At 53.2% G+C, this 26319-nt stretch overlaps 1 protein-coding gene across 1 annotated transcript in view; it reads right to left on the reverse strand.

The window, feature by feature from the left end:
* The window catches only part of FBLN7 (fibulin 7), a 44254-nt gene extending 17935 nt beyond the window's left edge, over positions 1–26319 (reverse strand). The window contains exons 1-3 of the mRNA XM_062209844.1: positions 26119–26319; positions 7842–8001; positions 2249–2419 (exon numbers count right to left, since the gene is read on the reverse strand). Coding sequence (XP_062065828.1) covers positions 2249–2419; positions 7842–8001; positions 26119–26196 — 409 coding nt within the window. The 5' untranslated portion in view covers positions 26197–26319. The remainder of the gene's footprint in view (positions 1–2248; positions 2420–7841; positions 8002–26118) is intronic.

Raw genomic sequence — 26319 nt, forward strand, 5'->3', positions numbered from 1 at the left:
CTGCTATGGATTTATTGAATTTTGCGTCGCACCTGCAATTGCCCTGGTTGGCAGGGCCAGACCACACAATTTTGCGGGCCTTATAAGTCAGACATTCCCCACCGCTGGTTTAAAGGAAGTGAATGTGCGCCAACAAGTCCCCAACTCCAATCCAGATTCACCACCCAGAAACAAAGCAGGGAGATAAGATGCTCCGCCAGCATTGTTTACGGTGGCCCAGGGTTCACTGCCACCTTGCAGCCACCACAGCCACATGGAGGAGAAGTGGGGGGTGCACCCCATGGAGCACAGGGCAGACATCGGAGGCAGACGGCCGCACGGATGAGACCTGAAAGTGCTCAGTGGACCAAGAAAGAAACCAACTCGGGTGGACTGTTGGGTCTGTACGTTACAAATACAGACCCCCTGAGGCTGGCATAGCAGGTTTAAAGCTCTGGCCTGAAGCACCAGCAACCCATATGGGCACTGGTTCTAGTCCCGGCTGCTCCACTTCTGATCCAGCTCTCTGCTGTGGCCTAGGAAAGCAGTAGAAGATGGCCCAAGTCCTTTGGGCCCTGCACCTACGTGGGAGACGCGGAAGAAGCTCCCGGCTTTGGGTAGGTGCAGCTCTGGCCATGGCGGCCATTTGGGGGGTGAACCAAAGGAAGGAAGACCTTTCTCTCTGTCTCTCTCTCACTGTCTAACTCTATCTGCTAAAAAAAATTTAAAAAACCCTTTGTGCTCCTACCTCCACCACCATGGTTTATCACCCGCAGGGCGCTTAACCTGGACTGAGATGGTGCAGGGTCAAGGGTAACTGGCAGATCTTTGCGCCTCCCCGGACATGTCTGCAGAGCATTTGACTCGCAGACTGGGCTGGTTCACAGCCAGGTCTGGGGGCTGCCACCTGCAATCAACCTTCAATCACGGCTCTCCCCGGGAGATAGGTAGGGAGCCCCAAAACTGCAGCCTGCCCTGCGCTTCCTGTGTCACCCTGCATTCGTCATTAGAGGCGGCATCTTTCCTGGGGTTCCTGTTTTTCAACTTATTTACACATTCAGGGTCCTCTGCGCACTACCTTGTGTGACCGCCTCATGCTTGTGCTGTTTGTGTTTCCCCGTGAACTCTAACATCACTGACATTCTGCCCCCAAGCAGACGTCTTGTGATTCTTGCTCTGTAAATGACAGGTATCCGTGATGGTTTTTTTTTTGTTGTTGTTTTTTAATTTTTAAAAAAGTTTTTTGACAGGCAGAGCGGACAGTGAGAGAGAGAGACAGAGAGAAAGGTCTTCCTTTGCCGTTGGTTCACCCCCGCAATGGCCGCTGCGGCCGGCGCACCACACTGATCCGAAGCCAGGAGCCAGGTGCTTCTCCTGGTCTCCCATGCGGGTGCAGGGCCCAAGGACCTGGGCCATCCTCCACTGCACTCCCGGGCCACAGCAGAGATCTGGCCTGGAAGAGGAGCAACCGGGACTAGAACCCGGTGCCCTGACCGGGACTAGAACCTGGTGTGCCGGCGCCTTAGGCGGAGGATTAGCCTAGTGAGCCGCGGCGCCGGCCATCCATGACGTTTTAACCACGGATTATTTGAAAATCCAATGGATTCATCAGTGCCAGGTCTGATGTTGCTCTCTATCAAAAGGTACTGGTTTCAAACCTAGTGCACAGAGAGAAACCTTTGCAAGCCTTCCCCTTGCCTCTGTGGGTTTTCTTGAGCCCACACCAAGCCCCCATGCAGACAGAAAGGACCCCCGAGAAATTTCTTCAACCGAAAAGGAAGCTAGTGGCCCTGCAAACAAATGACAGCCTTGGTACGGAGCAGCCACGAGGAGCGTCTCCCAGCAGTACCCTCCTCTTGTCCCTCTCCCCAGCCACAAGCAGCTTCTGTCCTCCCCATGCCAACAACCAGTCACCAGCAGCCAGGGCAGAGTCAGCTGCTGGGGATCAAAGACTCAGGTCAGAAGTGGCTTGGAGTGAATCAACAGCTCTGCTGCAGCTGTGTGACCTCGTGCAAGTTCCTTAACCTCTCTGTGCCTTGAACAAGAACTGTTGTGCAGGTCTGGTGAGCGCATGCATACAGACAGCAGCCCAAGAGGCAGATGATGGGGTACCTGGGCTGCTGTGCTGCAGTCAGGGAATGATTAGGGAAGCAGGCAGAACGTGCTCCAAGGTTGGATGAGCCTTTCTACCCAGCAGACCCCTGCTGCATCGTGAGGGGTGGGAGCTGGTGGGCTGGGAAGGCAGGGGGCGGGTGGGGGTGGGCAATACCTTTGCAGTGGGGCTGCTCCCCTGTCCAGGTGCCGTTCGGAAGACACACCACGCTGCTGGGCCCAACCAGCCGGAACCCAGGGTTGCAGGCAAAATGGACTTCGTGATCCACTAAGTACTTGCTTCCGAACTTCCTGCCATCCGGAGGGGCACTCAGAGCCGGGCAGGAAGCTGAGGAGACAAGGGAAGATTAGGAGTGCCTCTTCCTGCACCCCAGACACTTAGCACCATCAACCCCAGGCTTTGAGTCCCCGCCGCAGGCTGCGCATTGGGTGGGACAGTCCCCTTTTTCAAAGTTATTTAGTTAGTTAGTTATTTGAGAGGCATAGAGGCAGAAAGTTAGAGAGACAGACAGGCAGCTCTTTTCTGCTGGTTCGCTCCTGAACCCCTGCCATGAAAGGGCTGGGCCAGACCCAAGTTCAATCCAGGTCTCCCACGTGGGTGGCCAGAATCCAACTGCTGCCTCCCAGTGTGTCATGGGGAAGGAGCCAGAGCTGGTGTCGACCCCAGGCACTCTGCTGTGGCCTGCATCTTCACTGTTAGGCCAACCACCCACCCTGGGCTGCACGTTCTTAGTGCTGTGTGCCTAACGTGTATGTCTCATTGGAGTCTCAAAACACTCTTAGGCTGGCACCGTGGCTCAACAGGCTAATCCTCCGCCTTGCGGCGCTGGTACACCGGGTTCTAGCCCTGGTTGGGGCACCGATCCTGTCCCGGTTGCCCCTCTTCCAGGCCAGCTCTCTGCTGTAGCCCGGGAGTGCAGTAGAGGATGGCCCAAGTGCTTGGGCCCTGCACCCCATGGGAGACCAGGAGAAGCACCTGGCTCCTGGCTTTGGATCAGCGTGGTGCGCTGACCGCAGTGCGCCGGCCGTGGCAGCCATTGGAGGGTGAACCAACGGCAAAGGAAGACCTTTCTCTCTGTCTCTCTCTCTCTCACTGTCCACTCTGTAAAAAAAAAACAAAAAAAACACTCTTAGGGATGGCTAGTGTGATGCCCACTTAGTGAAAGATGAGGTGACCAGGGCTCAGAGAGAGGCACTGGGCAGTGTGCCCAGGCCTCAGAGCAAGGGGCAGTCAGAGCAGGGATGCCCCAGAGGTGTGGCTGACCCACCCCATCACTGCCACCCACCTACTCAACTTTCTCGGAGCTCCAGTCCTACTAGGTTCATTTGGGTCTCCTGCGCAGGCCAAGCTGGGACCACCTCTAGGCTTGGTGTTTGTTCTCTGTCTAGCTCCTTCTTGTTCTTTAGGTTCCCATTCAAATGCTACTGCCTCCTAGAATGTCCCTGGACCAGCATGCCCAGCCAAGACCTCCATGGGCCCTCCATAACCCTTGGGCTCCCTTCGCTGCCCTCCCAGCATCTGTCACCATGGGCATTTCCCGCTGGCTTGCTATTTCCCCGTGTTGTCAGTGTTCCCCATCAGGATGCATCCCGCCTCTGTCCTTGCTGGGTCCCGGCACCAGCCAAGTGCTGGACCCACAGAGCAGGCCCCATAAATAATTCTTTTTCCAGAAAATGTACTCATTTTATTTATTGGAGAGGCAGAGAGAGAGAGCTCGCATTTGCTGTCCCCAAATGCCTGCAACAGGCAGGACCGAGCTGGGCCGAAGCTGGGAGCAGGGAATTGAATCCAAGCCTTCCACACGAGCAGCAGGAGCCCAGCTGCTGGATCCATCGCTGCTGCCTCCCAGGGTGCATTAGTAAAGAAGCTGGAATCCGGAGCAAAGCCAGGACCCAACTCAGGTGTTCTATGTGGGACGTGGACCTCCCAAGTAGCAGCTTACCTGCCAGGCCAAATACCCACCCCCATAAATAATTCTTAAACAAACGAAAGAACAAAGCATTGATTATAGAGTTCTACCATGTGCCAGGCTCCATACTAGGCACTTGGGATGTGCCAGTAAATAGACAAGACCCAGGCCTCAAGAGGCGCACCTTGGAGCTGGGGAGATAAAAAATCGTCCATGAGCAATGGCAGAGTGGGATAAGGCTCATGAAAAGATTAGTAGGTAATGGTGTTAGAAATTCACAATTCTGAATATGGCAGTCAGGGCAGACCTCACTGGGACAGAGCTGAAAGGGATGGGGTGTTCCCACAGGGGTATCTGGGAAAGGCAGAGGGAACACCCAGTGCAAAGGCCCTCGGGTAGGAGTATCCTGGCAGTCTAAGGAATGTCAAGGACTCCACCAGGGCTGGACTGGACTGCGGCAGATGAGGGGCAGAGTGCTTGGGATGAGTCAGGCAACCGGGAGTAAGAGGAGAGAGAGCGAGAGAGAGCAAGAGCGAGCGCAGAGTTACACAGTGCTTTGCAAAGCGAAGATGAGGCCACACAACCTGTTCTGCACAAAATCAGGCCACTTGGAAGATCTGCAGTGAGGAATGGAGAGACCATACGCCCCCGGGCCACACAGCCGGGTCCTGCACAGAGCAGCTACGGCTGCCGGTCCTCTAGGGGCTCCGGGGACGATTTCACCCTTGCGGCATTGCCAGCCTTAGCAAAGCCCCGAGGTGTGAGAGGGAAGCCAGTGAGGGCTCTTATCCCGAGGCTCCGGCACCCCCACAGTGCTGCCTCAGCCCCTGAAATAAATGGCCTTACAGTGTCTTTAAAGATCTGGTCGTTTGCTGTATTACGAGGGGTTTCAATCTTTTGGAGGAAAGCAGTAAGGTCCTTTTGGGAATGAGAAATCCTAAAAAGCAATGAAGAAAAGCTACCTGCTGAAGTAGCTCCTGGATCCTCAAACCTGACTTAACTGGACAGTCCCTGGCACACAGCAGGTGCTCACTAAACCTGGGTGCTGTGAACGAGTGGGTGCCGATCACTCCTAAATCAGAGCCCAGGACTTCTGCTCCTCTCCTGGGGGGTGAGGATGAGCCCCGTGGCTGGTTCATTTGCCTCTGAGTACGTCCCAGGGGGTGCAGGAGCCACCGTGTAGCCCTCTGCACCTTTGGAGCGAGGTGAATGTGTGAGGAGTTCCATTGGCAGGTAAGCAGTCACAGAGATTAGGGGTGTGAGTGGAATGAGTAGGATGCTACTCCTCCGGAAGAAAGGATGGAAAAATAAGGGGGAAGGGGGATGTTCAGCATGGAAACCGGAAGAGGAAGACAAGAATTCCTCAGGACTGGACATTTGTTCTCTTTGACTCCCAGAAAATGCCTTTAAGCAACCATAAAGCACAGGTATTTTCCCCACTGCTTGCCATCTGAGCTGGGGCAGGTGTCTGGCTGTCCCCTAGCAGCAGGTGCAGGTGCCCATCCACTCTGCCCCGGGATCCTGACAGCGGCCTGCCCTCGGCACGGCTGTCACAGGAAGTACCCAGCACAATGTCTAACACCCACGGTGAGAGACACATTTTGAGTGGCCAATAATTACAAAGAGAATTTGCCACATTTTGAAGTCTAGCATGTTGCAGGGAAGAAAGACCCCAAATGTGGGGATGAGGCAATGGATAATGGAATCATAGCTTCCTCTATCTCTGTCTCGTGGACAGGGCCAGCTAACATGGGCACAGAGGTTTTAAAAATTATTCCTGGGGGCTGGCGCTGTGGCTCACTAGGCTAATCCTCTGCCTTGAGGTGCCGGCACACCGGGTTCTAGTCCCGGTCGGGGCACCGATCCTGTCCCGGTTGCCCCTCTTCCAGGCCAGCTCTCTGCTGTGGCCAAGGAGTGCAGTGGAGGATGGCCCAAGTGCTTGGGCCCTGCATCCCATGGGAGACCAGGAGAAGCACCTGGCTCCTGGCTTCGGATCAGCACGGTGCGCTGGCCACAGCATGCCAGCCGCGGCGGCCATTGGAGGGTGAACCAACGGCAAAGGAAGACCTTTCTCTCTGTCTCTCTCTCACTGTCCACTCTGCCTGTTTAAAAAAAAAAAATATTCCTGGGGTGGGCCTTTGAGGCAGCAGTTAAGACACTGTTTGGACAATCTCACCCCGTAGTAGAGTGCCTGGGTTTGAGTCCTGACTCTGCTTCCAATTCCAGTTTCCTGCTGATGCAACCCCTGGGAGACAGCAGCTGATGACTTGGAGTACTTGGCTTCCTCCACTCACGCGGAAGACCCAGGTTGGCTCATGGATTCAGCTTTGTCTCATACTGGCTATTGCAGGATTCTGGGGAGTGAACCAGCAGATGGGAGATCTCTCTTCTCTCTCTCTCTCTCTCTTTTGAGCTTTCTGCCTTTTTAATAAAAAACAAAAAATTTAATGCATTCATTCAAAAATTAAAATAAATGATTCCCTGTGGCTTGTCTAGGAATAGCAATGAGCTCTGACCCCCGTGGAAACAGGAAGGCTCTGCGGAGTTGAGCCTTTAACAGGAAAACAAAACAAAACAAAAAATTAAGGACCTATAGCTGCTAACCTGCTTCTTGTGGCCTCAGTTTCCCCATCTGTAGCAGGAAGGAAGGCGGCCCTGCCTGCCTCATGGGCTTTGTGCGTGGTGAGCCCTGCATGGCCAGGGCCTCCTAGCACCTGGGGAAGTGTGCGGTTTGGCTGGCAGGTCTGGGCCTGCTCCAGTGGAGCCGAAGGAAACAGGAGCAGATCCAGGGCTGGTAAGACTCTGGATTTGCTACCCTAACCCCTGCCATGGTAGAAAACCTGACGCCTTCCCCGCAAACTTCATCCCACTCCACAGAGAGGTGCTTAATGAATGGCCCTGCAGTGAGCAAGTGATGGTAGATATTCCACAGGCTCGGGACTCAGAACAACTGGGAGGATGACCCCCCGACCCGAGGGGCCAGAGGAAAGCCAGCCACCACCTCTGGGTCTGGCCCATGTGAAAGTTGTTCCCAGGCAACCAGGAGAAAGCCGCCAAGAGGAAGCATGGGGGGCCCACTACAGCCTCATAACACACAGGGCGACCTTGTCCTTGACAGCTCCTCCACCCAATATAGGATGTATTTTTATTTTTTTATAATATTTCTTTTTATTTATTTGAAGAATGAGAGAGAGAGAGAGAAACAGGTCTTCCATCGGCTGGTTCACTCCCTTAAGGGCCGCAACTGCTGAGGCTGGACCAGGCTTAAGCCAGTAGCCAGAAACTCCATCCGGGTTTCCCATGTGGATGCAGGGGCCCAAGCACTTGGGCCATCTTTCGCTGCCTTCCCAGGAGCATCAGCAGGGAGCTGGATCGGAAGCGGAGCAGCCAGGACTCGAACCAGCAGCTTAACCCACTGGGCCACAACAGCGGTCCCTGCCACGTTGGTTCCTGGACAGTCACAGTGAGCACACGGGTTCGGGACGGGGCTGAGGACGTGTCTGGGGAGGGGTGTGGAGGCACTCTTTGCCTCCACTCCATTTGGCTATGAACTTAAAACTGCTCTAAAAAAACAAAGTGTTAAATAAAAAACAGAAACAAAACCCAAACAGAGGCCGACCATGGTTCTACCTGGTGGGGATAGAGAGAGGGGAAAGGAGCTAACGCTCTGAAAGGGGTGCCTCTGGGGGACTCTGTGACCACTGGTAAGCCTGGAACGCAAAGGTAGAGAGGAAACATGCAGGCCGGGACGCTGCCACCAACGTGGGCGGCAGGAGGAAGGCGAGGCATGGCCCGGGGATGTGGGTGGGCAGAGAGTCCCCTGCTGCCTCGGGCACCCACCTGGGGGCGCGTCCGGGGCCACCTTGCTCACAGAGCTGTGCAGTGCGGCCAGCCGGCTCTTCATGCTGCGGATGCCCTCGGCAAAGCGCGTCTCCTGGCCCTTCAGCAGCTGCTGCAACTGGCGGATGGCCGTGAGGAGCTGCGGTTTGTTCAGACAGTTCTGGGGAGAGAAGAGACCCCACCGCAGGTCACTCGGGGCTTCCAGAAGTCACCCCGACACCCCCTGGCCCACTGAGCACGAGGCGGAGGCCACCTCCCAAGGTCACGGCCCCCTCCCACTCCATCCCCAAGACAAACACTGTAGCCCCTCCTCACCCTCAACAAACACAGAAGGGGCAGGAGGGAGGGCTCTGAATGATGGGGTAGCTGAACACTTATTTGAATCACTTCTTGGTTCCTCCGTGCAACGTACTGGCTAATTTTTCACTCTAAGTTAACCCCTGGAAATCTGGACCCTGGTGAAATGTTTCTTTCTCTCTGCCATGCACTTTTTTAAAAAAAATTGTTTAATTATTTGAAAGGCAGAGAGAGAGGTAGACAGAGAGATACACAGAAAGAGAGACCTCCCAACCACAGGTTCACTCCTCGAATACCCTCAAGAGCTGGGGCTTGACCAGACCGAGCCAAGAGCTAGAAACTCAATCCAATTCTTGCACATGAGAGGCAGGGACCCAAGCACTTGAACTGTCCATCACCTGCTGCCTTCCAGGGTGCACATCAACTGGGAGCTGGAATCAGGAGTGGAGCCAGGACTTAAAGCAGGGAACTCCAACGTGGGATGTGGGCATCCCAAGTGATGTTGGAACCATGGTGTGCAAACGCCACCTCTGTCTTGGGCACTTTTAAAAAGCAAATGCATGGCAAAATATAAAACAGGCAAAACAGGGGTGCCCAATGGTCCCTATGCTTTTAAAAATACAACTGTCAAATAACAACAACAACAAAAAGAAGCAATAAGGTTCAAAATGCATTTAGTAAAAGTCAACACCCAGGGGCCGGCTCACTCGGTTAATCCTCCACCTGCGGCGCCGGCATCCCATATGGGTGCTGGGTTCTAGTCCTGGTTGCTCCTCTTCCAGTCCAGCTCTCTGCTTTGGCCCAGGAGGGCAGTGGAGGATGGCCCAAGTGCTTGGGCCCTGCACCCGCATGGGAGACCTGGAAGAAGCACCTGGCTCCTGACTTCAGATCGGCTTAGCTCCAGCCGTGGCGGCCATTTTGGGGGTGAACCAATGGAAGGAAGACCTTTCTCTCTGCCTCTCTCTCTCACTGTCTATAACTCTACCTGTCAAATAAATAAATAAAAAAAAGTCAACACCCAGTTCTGATGATTTTTTAAAAGGCATTAAAAAAAAACCAAAAAACAGGAAGAAAGGATTCTGCTCATCACAGATAAAGACAACCTGACTTGAAACAACTTGAGTTTCATGCTTCATGATAGAAGTGTCCAGGTTTTCAATCCCAATTGCCCTTAAAAACCAGGAAAATGAAATGGAGTAAAGAAGGGAATCCAGTAGGGAGGGATGGAATCTCCTCCTTGTGAGGCGAGCACGGGTGTGTGAGGGGGTGGCATGGTCTTTCCTTGTCTTGCTTTATTTGGGAGACACATAGAGAGAGAGAGAAAGAGAGAGCGCCTCTCATTGGTTCCTTCCCCAGATGCCTGAGACAGCCAGGGGGACTGAACACGGAGCCGGGACACAATCTAGGTCTCCTATGTGGTGGTAGGGATCCAGCTACTTGGCCTTCGCCACTGCCGCCCAGGGTCTTTTTCAGCAGGAAGCTGACGCAGGCATCCTAACCAGCAGGGTAACTGATGGGCTGAACTCCTGCGTATTACAGCAGCCCCGCCTCCTCTCACCTGACTCACATCACCTGGGCACAAGGAAGAAGACCCGCCACCATGGTGACGATGGTTGGCTTTTGGAATAGCTTGCGGCTCCTGTTCATTTAATTCTTACACTTTGTTTTATTCTACACTGAGTGGAACAAAATGCAGAATTGTAATCAATCTCCTGAGAATCCGTGGTGGCCGGGGCAGCGGGGAGGCATGTGCCGTCCACAGCCAGGGCGGCTCCCGGCATGCTCAGCAGAGCCGCCACCGTGGCCACCACCGCACCGGAAAGGCAGCCGCTGCCAATGGCCGGGGAGGCTGCCAGGCCGCTGCACCTGGGCGCCTTCACCAAACGATGACTCACTGGCAGGATTCAGTGGATGCTTTGACAAAGCTGAATCCCCAGTTGCCCCTGAACCTTGTTACTCCACGGGGGCTCCTTGCCGGATGAGGCTTAGCCCCAAACGCAATTGCTGGGAAGACAAATCTCGTTGGTTGTCCTCCCTCCTCTCCCATTGTGGTCCACCCCACGCAGGTCTTGCAGCAACCAGGCAGGGGCCTCCTGCAACCCCCAACCTGCCCAGCACTGGACAATGAACCCAGCCAGACCAGAGTTCCCACACCCACATGTCTGCCTTTCAAAACAGAAGTGGAGAGGCCAGTGCTGTGGTGTAGTGGGTAAAGCTACTGCTTGGAACGCTGGCATCCATAGAAGCACCAGTTCGTGTTCTGGCTGCTTCACTTCCGATCCTGCTCCCTGCTTATGGCTTGGCAAAGCAGTGGAAGATGGCCCAAGTGCTTGGCCCCAGCACTCATGCGGGAGACCTGGAAGAAGCTCCTGTCTCCTGGCTCAGTCCTGGCTGCTTTGACCACTTGAGGGGTGAACCAGTAGATGGAATATCTTTCTGTGTATGTGTGTGTGTCTGTGTGTCTCCCTATCTCTCTGTAACTCTTCCTTCCTCCCTCCCTCCCTTCCTCTTCTTCTTTTTTTTTTTTTTAATATTTATTTATTTGAAAGGCAGAATTACAGAGGCAGAGGTAGAGAGAGAGGGAGGTCTTCCATCTGCTGGTTCACTCCCCAAATGGCTGCATTGGCCAGAGCTGGGCCAATCCAAAGCCAGGAGCCAGGAGCTTCTTCAAGGTCTCCCACGTGGGTACAGAGGCCCAAAGTCTTGGGCCATCTTCTACTGCTTTCCCAGGCCATAACAGAGATCTGGATCAGCAGTGGAGCAGCTGGGACTCGAACTGGTGCCCATATGGGATGCCGGTACTGCAGGCAGTAGCTTTACTGGCTAGCCACAGTACCAGCCCCTGTAACTCTGACTTTCAAGTAAATAAAAACATCTTAAAAATATAAAAAACAGAAGAGGAGCTGCTTCTGTAGATTCTTTTTTTTTTTTTTTTTTTTTTTAAGATTTATGAGAGGCAGAGGCAGAGAGAGAGAAAGAGAGGTCTTCCATCCAATGGTTCACTCCCCAACTGGCTGCAACAGCTAGAGCTGGGCTGATTCGAAGCCAGGAGCCAGGACCTTCTTCTGGGGCTCCCATGTGGGTGCAGGGGCCCAAGCACTTGGGCCATCTCCTACTGCTTTCCCAGGCCATAGCAGAGAGCTTAATTGGAAATGGAGCAGCTGGGTCTCGAACCGGTGTCCATATGGGATGCCGGCGCTTCAGGCCAGGGCATTAACCCACTGTGCCACAGTGCCGGCCCCTTCTGTAGATTCTTATGTGGTCACTGTACTTCTCTGCTTCTTCAGAGAGTACTTCAGCTACGGATTGGCAGCAGCCCGGTAAAGAAAGTGAGGGGCTGAATCCACCTCACAGATGCCGATACACAGTCTGAGGAGGGGCGGAGCCAGGCCAGGAACCTGTGACTGCCACCCAGCCCCTGGCCCCACAGGGACAGTGTCATTTGTCCTCGCACACCCCTGGGTGCCACAGTCTTCCTGTTGAATTTGCTGTAGGAAAGGGCAACCGGAAGGGGGTGTGTTTGGAGGGAGGGGCCCATTTTCCACCTGGCCAATGGGTGGCCAAGCTGTCCTAGCCTCAGTGCCACTGGCTCCCAGCACAACTGTCCTCTGGTCCTAATGGCATTTCCTGCCCTGGGGTGCCCCATGGGGCCAGCTGTTGTCCCCAGGTGCACAGTAGGAGTGAGATGTGCTCATCCTGCTAGCTGAACTGAAAAACCTTAGAACCCATTTAAGACCAAGCAAGCTAAGGACTGCCCGGGCAGTGCAGTGGCGGGGGAGGGGGTGTTGTGGGGTGACCTGCTGCTGGAGGTCCTGAGCTCTGGTCCATCCCAGAGTCTGACTTCTCAGGGGTCCCGCTAACAAATCCGCATGCTTCCAGGAAGATCCCTGGTGTACCGCCATGTGCCAGCATGCCGGGTCAGAGCTGGGGTCAGAATTGGGGCACTGGGGAAGCAGAATCCATGCCTTCAGGGCAAGGTTGGCAGGCCTGGGCTGCAGTGGATCCTAACAGGGCAGGTCCCTTTGCCCAACATGTTTAAAGTTCAGCCCTTGGGTTCTATTCCTGGATGGGGCGCCAGTTCTGTCCCAGGTGCCCCTCTTCCAGTCCAGCTCTCTGCTGTGGCCCAGGAAGGCAGTGGAGGATGGCCCAAGTGCTTGGGCCCTGCACCCACATGGGAGACCAGGAGGAAGTACCTGGCTCCTGGCTTCAGATCGGCACAGCGTGCCGGCCATAGCAGCCATTTGGGGGGTGAACCAACGGAAGGAAGACCTTTCTCTCTGTCTCTCTTTCTCACTGTCTAACTCTGCCTGTCAAAAAAAAAAAGTTTTATTTATTTATTTGAAAGGCATAGTGGGGGCCAGCGCTGTGGTGCAGTGGGTTAACGCCCCAGCCTGAAGCGCCGGCATCCTATATGGGCACCGGTTCTAGTCTCGGATGTTCCTCTTCCGATCCAGCTCTCTGCTATGGCCTGGGATAGCAGTAGAAGATGGTCCAAGTCCTTGGGTCCCTGCACCCGCTTTGAGAGACCCAGTAGAAGCTCCTGGCTCCTGGCTTCGGATTGACACAGCTCCGGCCATTGCAGCCATCTGGGGAGTGAACCAGTGGGTGGAAGACCTCTCTCTCTCTGTCTCTACCTCTCTCTGTAACTCTGTCTTTCAAATAAATAAATAAATAAATAAATCTTAAAAAAAAAGAAAGGAGAGTGAAAGAGAGGGAGAGTCAGAGAGACAGATCCTCCATCCATTGGTTCACTCCCTAAATGGTCACAACAACTGGGGCTGGGCTCAGCCCAAATCAGGAGACAGGAATTCAAAGCAGGTCTCCCATGTGGGTGGCAGGGGCCCAAGGAATTGGGCCATCTTCAGCTGCCTTCCCAGGCACATTAGTAGGGAGCTGGATTGGAAGTGGAGCAGCCAGGACTGGAACTGGCACTCTTGACATGGGATGCCGCCCACATTGCAAGGGGCAACCCAACCTGCTGAGCCACAACGCTGGCCCCATGTTTTTGCTTGGTCGTAATAAAAAGCATATTTCCTTCAAAACAATCTGAAACAAAGAAGAACAATTCTCATGGCCAGAGACAACCACCAGTGACTTTCTGTTCAGCTTTCACTTTGGGGTTAGACCCATGTGTGCCCACGCACAAGCGCCGTGTTGCACGGCCCGGACCGGAGGATGCAGGGCGTACAACAGCCCTAGGTCCCACCTTTCCCCGCAGTGCCAGGGTGGCGTCGGCATCCCGTCCATGAGCAGAGCAGCCCATCGGACTCCTGAGGCTCGACCCCACTTCTGCTCCTCTGTGCAGTTTGAGGAGCGATGGCCTACTCCCCCCACACCCACCACTGCCTCCGGCACTGAGTCAAGGGGAGCCACAGCATGGGAACAAAACCCGTTCCATCTTTGCAAATGCAGCCCTTGCTGAGGTCAGCCTGAGGGGGCTGCCAGAGCTTGTTGGACAGGAAGCCCACCACACTCTCCAGGGCTGTCCACCCACACTTTGGTGAAGGGCTGGCTTTGCATAGTTCTTTCCCATCTCGGGGTCCTGGGCACCCCTACCTCCACCCCCACACTGTGAAAGCACCCACAGGCACTGCAGTGGCAGAGCTCTCCAAGGCTGCGACTGGTGGAGACCAGATCCAGAGGGGTGATCCCCTCAGAGGGGGAGCCTCATACACTGGTGGTGGGAACGTAAACCAGCAGCGCCATTGTGGGAGACAGTACAGAGCCTCTAAACAAAATAGAACTGCCATGGGATTCAGCCACCCCACTACTAGATAGCCCAAGGCACTGAAATGCTTGTATCAAAGAGACGTGTGCAGGAGCTCTAATCACAGTAGCCAGTATACAGAAGCACTCATCACACGGACAAGTGGATCCAGAAAACACGGTATGTACGTATACTCACTGGAATACTATTCATCCACGTGGCAACATGGATGGAACTGAGGGACATTGCGTTAGATGAATAGACATAGCAAGACAATTACTGCAGGTTCCCACTCATACAAGTGGATGGCACCTAAGCAGTGGGCAGATTAGCAGTCATGGGAAGAAGGTGGGGGAGCGGGGAATACAGGGAGGTTGAATAACAGCTACAAAATACAGTTTGAGAGAAGAGCTAAGTTCTAATGTTCTACAGTACACTGGCTGGGGCTGGGCCAAGCTAAAGCCAGGAGCTCAGAACTCCATCCGGGTCTCCCACATGGGTGGCAGGAGCCCAAGCACTTGGGCCATCTTCTGCTGCCTTTCCCAGGCACATGAGCAGGGAGCTGGATCAGAAACAGAGTGGTCAGACTCGAACCAGCACTTTAATATGGGATGCCAGCGTCGCAAGCGGAGGCTCAACCAGGTGTGAAACACAGCCGGCCCCTGCTTGTTTCTTTTCTGTTGTGTTTGTTTTGCTTCCTTGCCTTGGTGCCTCTGGGCTCTTTTCCTTTCCTCAAATTAGCCTGGGAATCCTCAGATGCTCTCTGCTCCCTGGGCAATGCCCCCAGCTGCTGGTCTTGCCCTCTGACCCCAGCCACTCCTTCAGAGAGCAGAGCCAGCCCAGGTGAGCAGGAGGAAGGTGAGAGGCAGGTGGATCTGCAGTAGAGGGAAATGTTCAGTCAGACGGCGCCAGTGGGGCCAGTGGTGTCTCCTTCTCCCAAGCCTCTGGTCTTTGATGTGAATGACAGCCCCTCAGTCTTGGTACCTGGAATCGCAGGCCCAGGGTGAGTTCCTCGGGTCTCACCTCCCACCCAGGCTGCATCCCTAGGGAGACTCTGGCACCCACACTGCCCTTTACATGGGGGAAATAATGACTTCCTGGAAATGCAGATTTTACTGACTCGAATGGTACATTGGGTTCTATTGGATTATGGGTAGTTATTTTTTTCTTGAATAAAAACTTATGTCCTGGGGCTGGCACTGTGACGTAGTAGGTGAAGCAGCTGCCTGCAGTGCCAGCATCCCATGTGGGTGCTGGTCCAAGTCACAGCTGCTCCATTTCTGATCCAGCTCTCTGCTGTGGCCTGGGAAAACAGTGGAAGATGGCCCAAGTCCTTGGGTCCCTGCAGCCACATGGGAGACCAGAGAAGCTCCTGGCTCCGGATTGGCGCAGCTCCAGCCGTTGCAGCCATTTGCAGAGTGAACCAGTGGATTGAAGACCTCTCTCCCTCTCTCTCTTTCTCTCTCTCTCTCTCTGAAACTCTGCCTTTCAAATAAATTTTAAAAATTAAAAAAAAAAAAGAAAGAAAAAGAAAACGTATGTCTTGTCCTTATTTTTTGGTTCCAGGCAGTAACTGAGAAGCATGGAAGGCCCTGGCAAGGGGTGGGGCGTTGAAAGGATGTGGAAAGATTTAGCCCCTGCCCCTTGGCCAGGAAGTCCGCCCTTCATCCCCAGGACCTGGGGGCTGCACAAGCCTCAGGAAGGTACGCAGAGGCCCAGCGGTCCCACCACTGCACCTGTGGATCAGCGGAGTGAGCAGCCCCGTCAGGCCTCTGCCAACAGCTCTCCCCAGACAGCAGCCTCTTCTCCCAGGGTAGCGGGAGCAGGTGTGAGGGACAGGTGGAGGGAGGGCTGGTGCCCACGTGGCAACAGGAGCAGCTAGCATCAGGGGGCCCAGAATCGCGTATGGCTCTAAACAGGCCCCTTGAGGTGAGCAGGACTGGGACACCTCTTCCTCATTGGAGTGCCAGCCTGAGCAGCCACTGTGCCACCTGTACCCTAAACCGCAAAGGCCCAAGAGAGCCAAGTGGGAGCGGGCTCCACTCTTCTCCACAGTCAGGGCTGCTCTCAACAGGACTTGCCTCCCATTCCTAAATGTGCCAGGGAGAAGGCAGACGATGACGCCAGGGACGCCTCCCACTCACTGAATCACAGGGACGTGCTGCGGGCCACTTCTGGGAGACTCCGGTGGAGGCTGCGAGGCTGTGCCACTGTCCTCTGCCTCCCCAAACCGTGCCATCGGCAAGGATGGCTGCTGCTCTGCCCAGCAAGAGAGAAGTCTGCTTTCCCACAGCTCGCCTCTGGGCTGCCCTGGGGATGGCTTTGACTGTCAGAATATGGTGGAAGTGGCGCACCTGTTCCCAGGAAGCTGTGTGCTTTGCTGCTCACTCCTGGCCTCCATCTCTACCAGCACCATGCAAAAAGCTCCAGCTCAGGCTACACTGTGGCTCAGTGGGTTAGGCTGCCACATGCAACACCAGCATCACAGAGCTTAGCAGCCAGTTCCAGTCCTTGCTGCTCTGCTTCTGATCCAGATCCCTGTTTATGTGCCTGGGAAAGCGGCAGAAAATGACCCAGTACTTGGACCCCGGACATCCATGTGGGAGACCTGGATGGAACTCAAGGCTCCTGGCTTCAGCCTGGTCCAGACCCTGACACTGTGGCCATTTAAGGAATGAACCAGCAGATGGAAGATCTCTCTCTCTCTCTCTCTCTCTGCCTTTCAAATAAATAAAATAAATCTTTTCAGACAGGAAGAGAAAAGCCCTGGCTTTCCTGATGGAGAATGAGTGAGAGAGCTGTGCCTGGGTGAGCACACTGAGCCCACTCCACGCCCTGAGCCACTCTTTCTTTCAAAACCAAAAGCAGGGGCCTTGGGGTCAGTGCTGTGGCATAGCTGGTAAAGCTTCTGCCTGCAGTGCTGGCATCCCATATGGGTGCCGGTTCGAGTCCCGGCTGCTCCACTTCTGATCCAGCTCTCTGCTATGGCCTGGGAAAGCAGTAGAAGACAGCCCAAGTCCTTGGGCCCCTGCACTCACTATGGGAGACCAGGAAGAAGCTCCTGACTCCTGGCTTTGGATCAGCACAGCTCCTACCATTGCTGCCACTGCGGCTATCTGGGGAGTGAACCATTGGATGGAAGACCTCTCTTTCTCTCTGCCTCTCCTTCTCTCTCTGTGTAACTCTGATTTTCAAATAAATAAATAAATATTTAAAAAAAAGCAGGCTCCTTGTCTATTTTGTTTCCAGTATTTTAGATATAGATGATTCACAATCCATACAATTAGTGTAAAAATCCCTCCAGGGCTGGTGAATACATCCAGAGCTGTGACCACAGCAGACATCCCTAATCGATCACAGACAGTAGACATCCCTAATCAATCACAGGATCTTTTCATGCTGAGCTCCAAAGTGACCAGTAACCCCTCTCCACCTGACTCCAGGCAGCCCCAGGTAATCGATTCTAACCACAGCTGCATGCACACCGAGGAGCTGTCTTTCCGGTCACAGTATGCTGGGAAGAACAGGCTTTGGTTTTCATTTTTCTCCTGTTCGTCTCATTCATTCTCAGACTGAGGAATAGGGTCTGGAATCCCGCCCCCGGAAAGCAGCATGGGTTTTCTCCGGGAAGTTGGCGGGGGTGGGGGGTGGGGGGTGGGGTGGCAGGAGAGGAAACCTGGGTCCCTGTTCCTCCCCTTACTCCCTCCCGGGGCTGTCACTCTATTGGCCACATCAACTGCTGGCCCCACCTACAACGTGGGGCAAATGGTGCTACCGTTGACAGCTTTAAAGCTTCGCTGTAGAGAAAGGGAACAGGAAAAGGAATTTGAGAAGCCTCAAAGTAATGGATTAAAAATCGTGTCCCTAAGATGTGTTCAAAAACAACAGGGAGAGGAAGCCAAGGACAAAGAAGGCTCCGGCTCAGACGAGGAGGGCGGCTCCTCCCCATCAGGCCTTGGGTAGGTGCAGGCGTGAGGACTGGGGACCCCAGTTCCAGGACAGCAGGCTTGATCAAATGTCCAAGAGGACCTTGGAGACAACTGTGCTTGGGGAGATGACAAATGGGAGGGAAGGGGAAAAACCCCAGGAAAATCGACAAAATTGCACAAGAAAAGAAGTTAAGCAGAGTGGGCTGTTCTGCCTGCAGGGAGCAATGGAAGGAAGCAGATCAGTTGTTTAGCAATGAGCCGTGGCCTTCTGGGTATTTCAAGGAGAGAGGGGCTCTGGACTCTACAACCTGCCCAAGGGAACACAAAAGTAAACCTAGATACTGCGGTTCTGTGTCTACCAGAAAACAAATCTCCAGGTCCCCATGGTTTTATTGGCAAATTTTAGCACACATTTCAAGAACTGGCACTAATGCTACACAATCGTTTCCAGAAAACAGAAAAAAAATATCTATCTTATTAACAGACTAAAGAAAAACCACAGGATCATACCAATTGAGGCAGAAAAGGCATGTGACAAAATTGTACATCCATTCATAATAAACACTCTAAGCAGGATGAGAAGCAGATCTTAGCCAGACAAATGGCAACAGCAGAAAACCTGCAGCTAACATTACACCTAAAGCTGAAAAACGTTTTCTTGCTAAGATGTTTTTATGCTAAGTTCTCAGACAAGCTAAGAGTGTCCACTCTCCTATCACAGTACTTGGAGTTTTGGTCAGTGTAATATGGCCAAGTAAGTAAATGACACATAGCTTAAACAGGAAGAAATAAAGCTGCACCTACTCACAGATGACGTAACTGTTTATGTAAAAAATCTGGGAAAACCTACCCCAAGTTTTGCAATAACTAAGTGAGTACCACAGGTCAATACAGGAAAGCCAACTGGATTTCCATATCCTAAGAATATACAACTGGAAATGAAAAAAATAGGGCTCAGCACCGTGGCACAGCAGGTTAAGCTTGCAATGCCAGCATCCCACATGAGCTCTGGTTCACGTCCCAGCTGCTCCACTTCTGATGTAGCTTTTCGCTAATGTGCCTGGAAAAGCAGCAAAGGTTGGCCCAAGTGCTTGGACCCCTGCTATACACCTGGGAGACCCAGATGGAGTTCCCAGCTCTTGGATTCGGCCTGGCCCAGCCCTGGCCATTGTGGCCATTTGGGGAGTGAACCACAGGATTGAGGACCTCTCCCTCCCTCTCTCTCTCTAACTCTGCCTTTCAAATAAATAAATAAAATCTTAAGAAAAGGAAAACATGTAAAAAAGCTCCAAAAATGAAGCACTTAGATATAAACTGACAAAATATGTTCATGTTGAAAACATGATCAAAGATCTAATGTAAAAATGCAAAACTATAGACATTTTAGAAGAAGCCACGGGAGGGATGGGCATTTGGCACAGCAATTAAGACACTGCTCTGGACGTCCACAGCCCACATCAGTGCTGAGTTCCGGTCTCAGCTCCACTCCTGGCTCCCGCTTCCGCTAAGGGGCAACCCGGGAGGCAGCAGGTGATGGCTCAAACACCTGGGTCCTTGCCACCCACATGGGGGACCCAGATTGGGTTCCAGGCTTCTCCCTTCAGCCTGGCCCTGCCCCGGCTGTTGTGGGCGCTTAGAGAGTGAACCAGCATATGGGGGATGTTTGTCAGTTTGTCTGTCTCTGCCTTTCAGATAAATAAGATAAACAAATTAGAAATCAAAAGGAAGAAAACATAGGAGAAAGTTTGCATTACCTGTGGTGAGGCCAATAATTCTGGGACTTGACACCAAAAGTACAATGCATAAACACTAAACATTTAAAATCTCTATTCTACAAAAGATACTAGGAAGAGAGGCTACAAACTGGGCGAAAATATTTGTTACTCACATATTTATTATGTAAGGAACACCTAAAATTTAACAAGTAGAGGACAATCCATTTTTTTAAAGATTTTATTTGTTTTATTTATTTGAGAGGTAGAGAGAGAGGGAGAAACAGAGAGAAAGGTCTTTCATCTGTTGTTCACTCTCCAAATGGCTGCAACGGCTGGAGCTGGGCCCCTTTAAGTCAGGAACCAGGAGCTTCCTCTAGGTCTCCCATGTGGGTGCTGGGGCCCAAGCTTCCAGGGCTTTCCCAGGCCATAGCAGAGAGCTGAATCAGAAGTGGAGCAGCCAGGACTTGAACCGTTATGCATATGGGATGCCGGTGCTGTAGGTAGAGGCTTAGCCCACTACACAACAGTGCCAGCCCTAATCCAAATTTTTTAAAACAATTTTTAGTATTTATGCAGTGAAATAAATATACAGGCCCAATCCAATTTTTAAGAATAAGCTCATATTGGCAAGTAGATATCATTGATGAGTGGTTTTACTTATTTATTACATATATTTATTTACTTACTTATTTGAAAGGCAGAGTGACAGAGTGGGGGAGAGACAAATGTCTTCCACCTGCTAGTTCAGTCCCCAAATGGTTGCAATAGCCAGGGCTGGGTCAGCCCAAAACTAGGAGCCAGGAGCTCCATCTTGGTCTCCTATTGTGGGTGGCAGGGACTCAAGTACTTGGACCACCATCCAATGCTTTCCCAGTTCACACAATAGCAGGAAACTGGAACAGAAGCGAGAAGTCATGAACTTGAACTAGTCCTCCAGTACAGGATGCTGGCACTGCAAGCAGAAGCTTAACCCACTGAGCTACAACACCAGTGCCAAAAAATCCGTTTTGAAAACAGGCAGCAGGGGCTGGAGCTGTGGCATAACAGGTAAGCTGCAGCCTGCAGTCCCGGCATCCCATATGGGCACCGGTTCGAGACCTGACTGCTCCACTTCCTGTCCAGCTCTCTGCTATGGCCTGGGAAAGCAGTAGAAGATGGTCCAAGTCCTTAGGCCCCTGCACCCACGTGGGAGACCCAGAAGAAGCTCCTGGCTCCTGACTTCGGATCGGCGCAGCTCCTGCCATTGCAGCCAATTATAGAGTGAACCAGCAGATGGAAGACCTCTCTCTCTTTGCCTCTCATTCTCTCTGTGTAACTCTGACTTTCAAATAAATAAATAAATCTTAAAAAAAAAAAAAAGAAAACAGGCAGCAGGCGGGGCTGGGGCTGTGGTGGAGTTGGTTACACCTCCGCCTGTGGTGCCAGTGTCCCATATGGGCACCATTTCCCATAGTGGCTGTTCCTATTCCAATCCAGCTCTCTTCTATGGCCTGGGAAAGCAGCAGAAGATGGTCCAAGTCCTTGGGCCCATGCAACCACATGGGAGATCCGGAAGGAGCTCCTGGCTCCTGGCTTCAGATCGGCCCAGCTCCAGCTGTTGCAACCATTTGGGGAGTGAACCAGCGGATGAAGACTTTCCTCTGTATTTCCCTCTCTCTATAACTCTGCCTCTCAAATAAATCAATAAGTCTTAAAAAAAAAATAGACAGCAGGCATAAACAGACACTTCATCTATAGACTATTCATGTGGCCAATAAGCACACTGGGAGATGCCCCACATCATTAGTCAGTAGAGAAATGGAAATTAAAACCACAGAGATACCACTACACCCCCATTAGAATGGCTGGGTAGAAAACACACCTGACAAAGTTCAGTGCCGACAAATGCACAGCACCTGGGAGGGTCATGCAGCGTCCATGGGAATGTGGAATGATGAGGCTGATTTAGAAAACAGCTTGGCAGTTTCTTACGAAGGGGAGCATGCCCTTACCACAGGACCTAGCAATCTCACATCTACATATTTACCTAAGAAAAATCAAGGGGCCAGCGCTGTGGCACAGCCGATAAAGCTGCCGCCTGCAATGCCGGCATCCCATATGGGCACCGGTTCGTGTCCCAGCTGCTCCCCTTCCATTCCAGCTCTCTGCTATGGTCTGGGAAAGCAGTAGAAGATGGCCCAAGTCCTTGGGCCCCTGAAACCATATATGTGGGAGACCAGGAAGAAGCTCCTGGCTCCTGTCTTTGGATTGTCGCAGCTCTGGCCATTGCAGCCAATTGAGGAGTGAACCAGTGGATGGAAGACCTCTCTCTCTCTCTCTCTCTCTCTCTCTCTCTCTCTCTCTCTCTGCCTCTCCTTCTCTCTCTGTATAATCTTTCAACTAAATAAATAATTCTTAAAAAAAATCAAACCTTTATCTACACAAAAAAAGCTGTATGTGAAGGCTTGCAGCAGCTCTCTTCATAATTGATAAAACCTGGGAGTGACACCAAGAGTGTTGCTCAGTGGATGAACTGACCAATTTGCAGTATAGGCACACAACCACTTACAACTGAGCAACACAAGGAACCTAGCACACGGCAGGATCTCACGGGCATTGAGATAAACTGAAGAAGCCAAACTCACAAAGCAATCCCTTGGAGCCAGCACTGTGGCACAGCAGGTAAAGCTGTCACCTGCAGTGCTGGCATCCTATATGGACACCAGTTTGTGTCCTGGCTGCTCCACTTCCATTCCAGCTCCCTGCTAAAGCACCTGGGAAAGCAGTAGAAGATGGCCCAAGTACTCAGGTCCCTGCACCCATATGGGAGACCCAGATGAAGCTCCTGGCTCCTGCCACCTGACACCTGACATCAGCCCTGGCTGTTGTGGTCATTTGGGGAGTGAACCAGTGGATGGAAGATCCCTCTCTCTCTCTCTCTCTCTCTGTAACTCTGCCTTTCAAATAAATAATAAATATTTTTAAAAAGCTATGCATCTTTGATTCCATTTATACGACATTTATATGACTATAACAGTGCAGAATAGCTCAGAGTTGTCGGAGGCTGGGGTGGTGGATGGTGGAATTTCAAAGGGTGGCATGACAGTTTTTTTGGGGGATAGAACAGCTGTGCCTCCTGATGATGGTGGTAGAGTTGCCACATATAGAATATAGCTCTATGGTTAAAATCAAGGAGATGTATACCAAAAACATTTGCTTGTATATAACTTTAAAAAGCAACACAGCAAATAGGAGGATGTGGCCTGAAGAGCAGAGCTGTAATGGTGGAGTCTGGGAGCCTGTGACATCTGATCCCAGAGAGAGATTCTGGAGAGGGAGAAGTCTCTGCTTCCCAGGTGAGGAGGGGGCAGGGAGTCTCCTCCCCTCACCAGCTGGTCCAGAGCCTCTGGGCAGGGAGTGGAGAAGGTGCAGGGGTTGTTGAATGTCCCTTATGTCCCTAGGGAGGCTGCTGTTCCTCCTGCGGGAAGGCCACAGAGTGGGCCAGGAGGTGAGAAAGGGTCTCCCCTTGTGGGGCCCCCACACTGCTCAGCACCTCCTCTTCCCCTACAGCCACCTGCTTTCCATCCGTTGGTCACAAAAATGCCTGCAAAATGACTTGGGACAGATACGTCAACAAGAGGCCACAGTGGACAGCCAGGAGTGACAAGACTGCCTCACCCCATGGGGTCCTAGTGCCAGACCCTGCAGAAGGCAGCCTCCCCCGACCCTGGAACACCCACACTCACACACACCCCACCACAGACACAGTCAGGAGAAAGATGAGACTGTAGCTCCATGGGATCCTGGCACCATAGACTGAGGAAGGCAGCCACCCTGTAACACACACACACACACACACATACAGGTAGACATGTACATACACCCACCACCACGAACACAGATACACACATGGATATACACTTGGGTACACATAGACTCTTACCACCATAAACACACAGTCACATAGACACATACACACACAGTCAAGCATGAACACACACTGATACATGTGCACACAAGTATACCTACTATCACAACACAGCCTCACATTCACACAGCTACATGCATACCGTGACACAGACACATGTACATACATACACCCATCACCGTGCACAGCACACATTCACACACACACATAAACACACTGACACACACACTAATACAGAGTGCACACACTTACACACCCATCATCACACGAACAGGCACACATTTCCAAAACACACAAATTTCTGCACACACAATTGTAGACACCAACACACATCACACAGAGACACACACTCATAGAAGCACAAACACACAGAAACCTGCTATGTTTTCCATTGGCTATCATCCAAAGGACAGAGTGAACACATGTGCTGGCAAAGAGAGGAACCCAGCCAGGGCCATGGGCACGTTCTCCACCTGCGCACAGATGGCCAAGGGTTGCTGTGGCCCCGGGCCTTTGCTTGGGAAAGCCTTGTCTTGGTGCCCTTGCCCTATCTATCGCATCTGCTCTGTGGCAAGAATGGCCCTGTGGGTGCAATGCAGTCCCCTCACACCGAATCCCCACCAGTCAACAGCTCTCACTGCTGGGGGCAAGAGTCCTGGGACTATCAAGTCACCAGGCCCGCCCTGGTCCAACCGTGTGCCCTGTGAATTCCCCTGCTGCCGGCCCTCCCCTACCTCCCCAACTTCCAACTCTGAGCTTTGGGGTTGCTCTAGAACCCCGTCACCTGCTCTACTAGGATCTCTAGGAGCAACCCCATCTCTAGGAGATGGACGCCATCAGATTCTCCAGGGTGAGGTCCATCAGGATTCTGCCAGTGTCTGCCCAGAGAGGGCCAGCTCTGTGCAGGTCACCCCCGCCCTACTGTGATCCATTCAATCCTCTGAGCACCTGCTCCGTGGTGGGGCCTGGATCAGCACTCCAGGTGGAGTCCCTGCCCTTGCAGCTGGAAAGGGGAAGACAGACCAAAAAAACACCCCAGAGCAGCCACATTTGTCATTGTAAGTGGTGATCAGCCTCGTGCCAGGTTCTTCAGGAGACCACAACAGGAAATGTGGGGGCAGGAAGAGGGGGCTGGAAAGGCCTCTGCAAAGGGGCACGTGTCTGAGCAGAGTCCCAGAAGATGAGAAGGGCCAGCGAAAGCTTGCTCCAGCATGCACGGAGGCTCCCAGGCCTGAGGTCGGGGAGACCCCCGCCACATGGGAATCTGGGGAAGGGCAGTTGCATCAGAACTTTAAAGCAAGTACTTCCGCAGGCAAAGAAAACAAGGTGAGGAGATAAGGACTTTGGGAAAGTCTGGGTGCGGCAGGGCAGGGATCCCACCAGGATCTTCCAGGAACAGAGCCCAGCCAGGCAAGCTCGCCTCTCCCTCTGTAGCAAACGTGTGACAATGCCGCCGTCTCACCTGTTTTCTGTGTGACCTCAGGAGACAGACATCTGTGCTGTCCCAGAGGATATGAGCAGATAGGATCAGGCGATGGCAGGGCGGGACCCTCACCCCATTGCACATCCTGCGCACGCTGCCCCCCTTGGCAGCCTCGGCTGCAGCTCCAGGATGCTCTCAGCTATGCTTCTAGCCTCGGGCTCTGGGCCTGAGGTTTGACTTTGTTTTGCAATCTGCAAAGTGGGTGGGAGATCCCACTGCCTGTGTTGGTGGGGGGGGAGGTCATTGTGGCCCCACACTGGGCCTCTACTGCCTGGTTGCAGAGTAACCTGGATGCAGAATGTGCCTGTTGACCACATCACCAGGTTTAGTTTGTGCCAAATTCTCCCTCCTCTTGCACCCTAAAAGGAGCCCAAGAATTTTGTCCCAGGGCAGGGAGTATGGACAGACATGAACAAGGGCTTGGAGTTGTTGCACAAGACAGACTGAATTCGCTGCACTCTTTCCTGGCTACATGACCCTAAGTGAGTCATAATCCTCTTGGGCCTCAGTTCCCACATCTGCAAGATGGGGATCCAGGCTGCTCTGGGCGCTAAGTGCCTGGAAGATCCAGACAGGGAGCCTGCTGCACGGCGGGCCCTCGGAAGCCTGTGCAAGCCTTCCTTCCTCCACTGCTACTGTCGCTGGCATTGCTGGCACGCCGGAGCTAGTCTGGTGGGAGCTGGCTCTGAGCTAGCAATGCCAGTTCCACCTTCAGAGGATGCATTTTTGTCTGCTTTCTTAATTTTTGCAGTCAGTTCCTCATGCTCAATACAGAAGCCAATCTGCTCGAGTCCCTGGGTCAGTGGGACTGGAACCATACAGATGAGAAAAACGCCACCGCCAACAGCCGGTATGCGCGCGAGAAACGCTTGAACCCCAAATCCAAGGCCCCGCGGGCAGTCTCAGGGTGAGGCTGCGCCACCTCTGCCGTCGAAATGCTGGCTCTCAGATCTCGGAGAAACCATCCTGCCGTCGGCGGTTTCTCACGAGGAGCCCTGGCCCGCGTGTACCGACGCGGAGGCGCCTGGGCTCGGCGAGACCAGCCCGGGTCCTCCCAGATGCCCGAGATGGCCCGCGATGGTCTGAGGTCACAGATGGGGGACCCCGCGCCTCTCTCGGAAACCCAATCGCAGCCCAAGACTCGCTCCGGGTCCCAACCCGGCACCCCAGGTGGCTGTGGCAAGCCCGGGGAGTCCGCGGCTGCTGGCGGGACAGGCGAGCGGCGCGCGGGACACTGACCTGGGAAGCCCGCGACGCGGGGCAGGCGAGCAGCGGCAGCAGCAGCAGGAAGAGCGCGCGGGGCAAGTTGGGCACCATCTTGCCGCTCGGAACCTAGCTGTTGGCGAGGGAAATAACTTTCTGTGACTTCCCGCCTGAGCGTGTCCCAGCGACGCCGCAGCCGTCCCTGCAGGGTGCGGGCGCCGCGCGACCCAGGGGGCG

Source organism: Lepus europaeus, chromosome 13, assembly GCF_033115175.1.
Source record: "Lepus europaeus isolate LE1 chromosome 13, mLepTim1.pri, whole genome shotgun sequence".
NCBI lineage: Eukaryota > Metazoa > Chordata > Mammalia > Lagomorpha > Leporidae > Lepus > Lepus europaeus.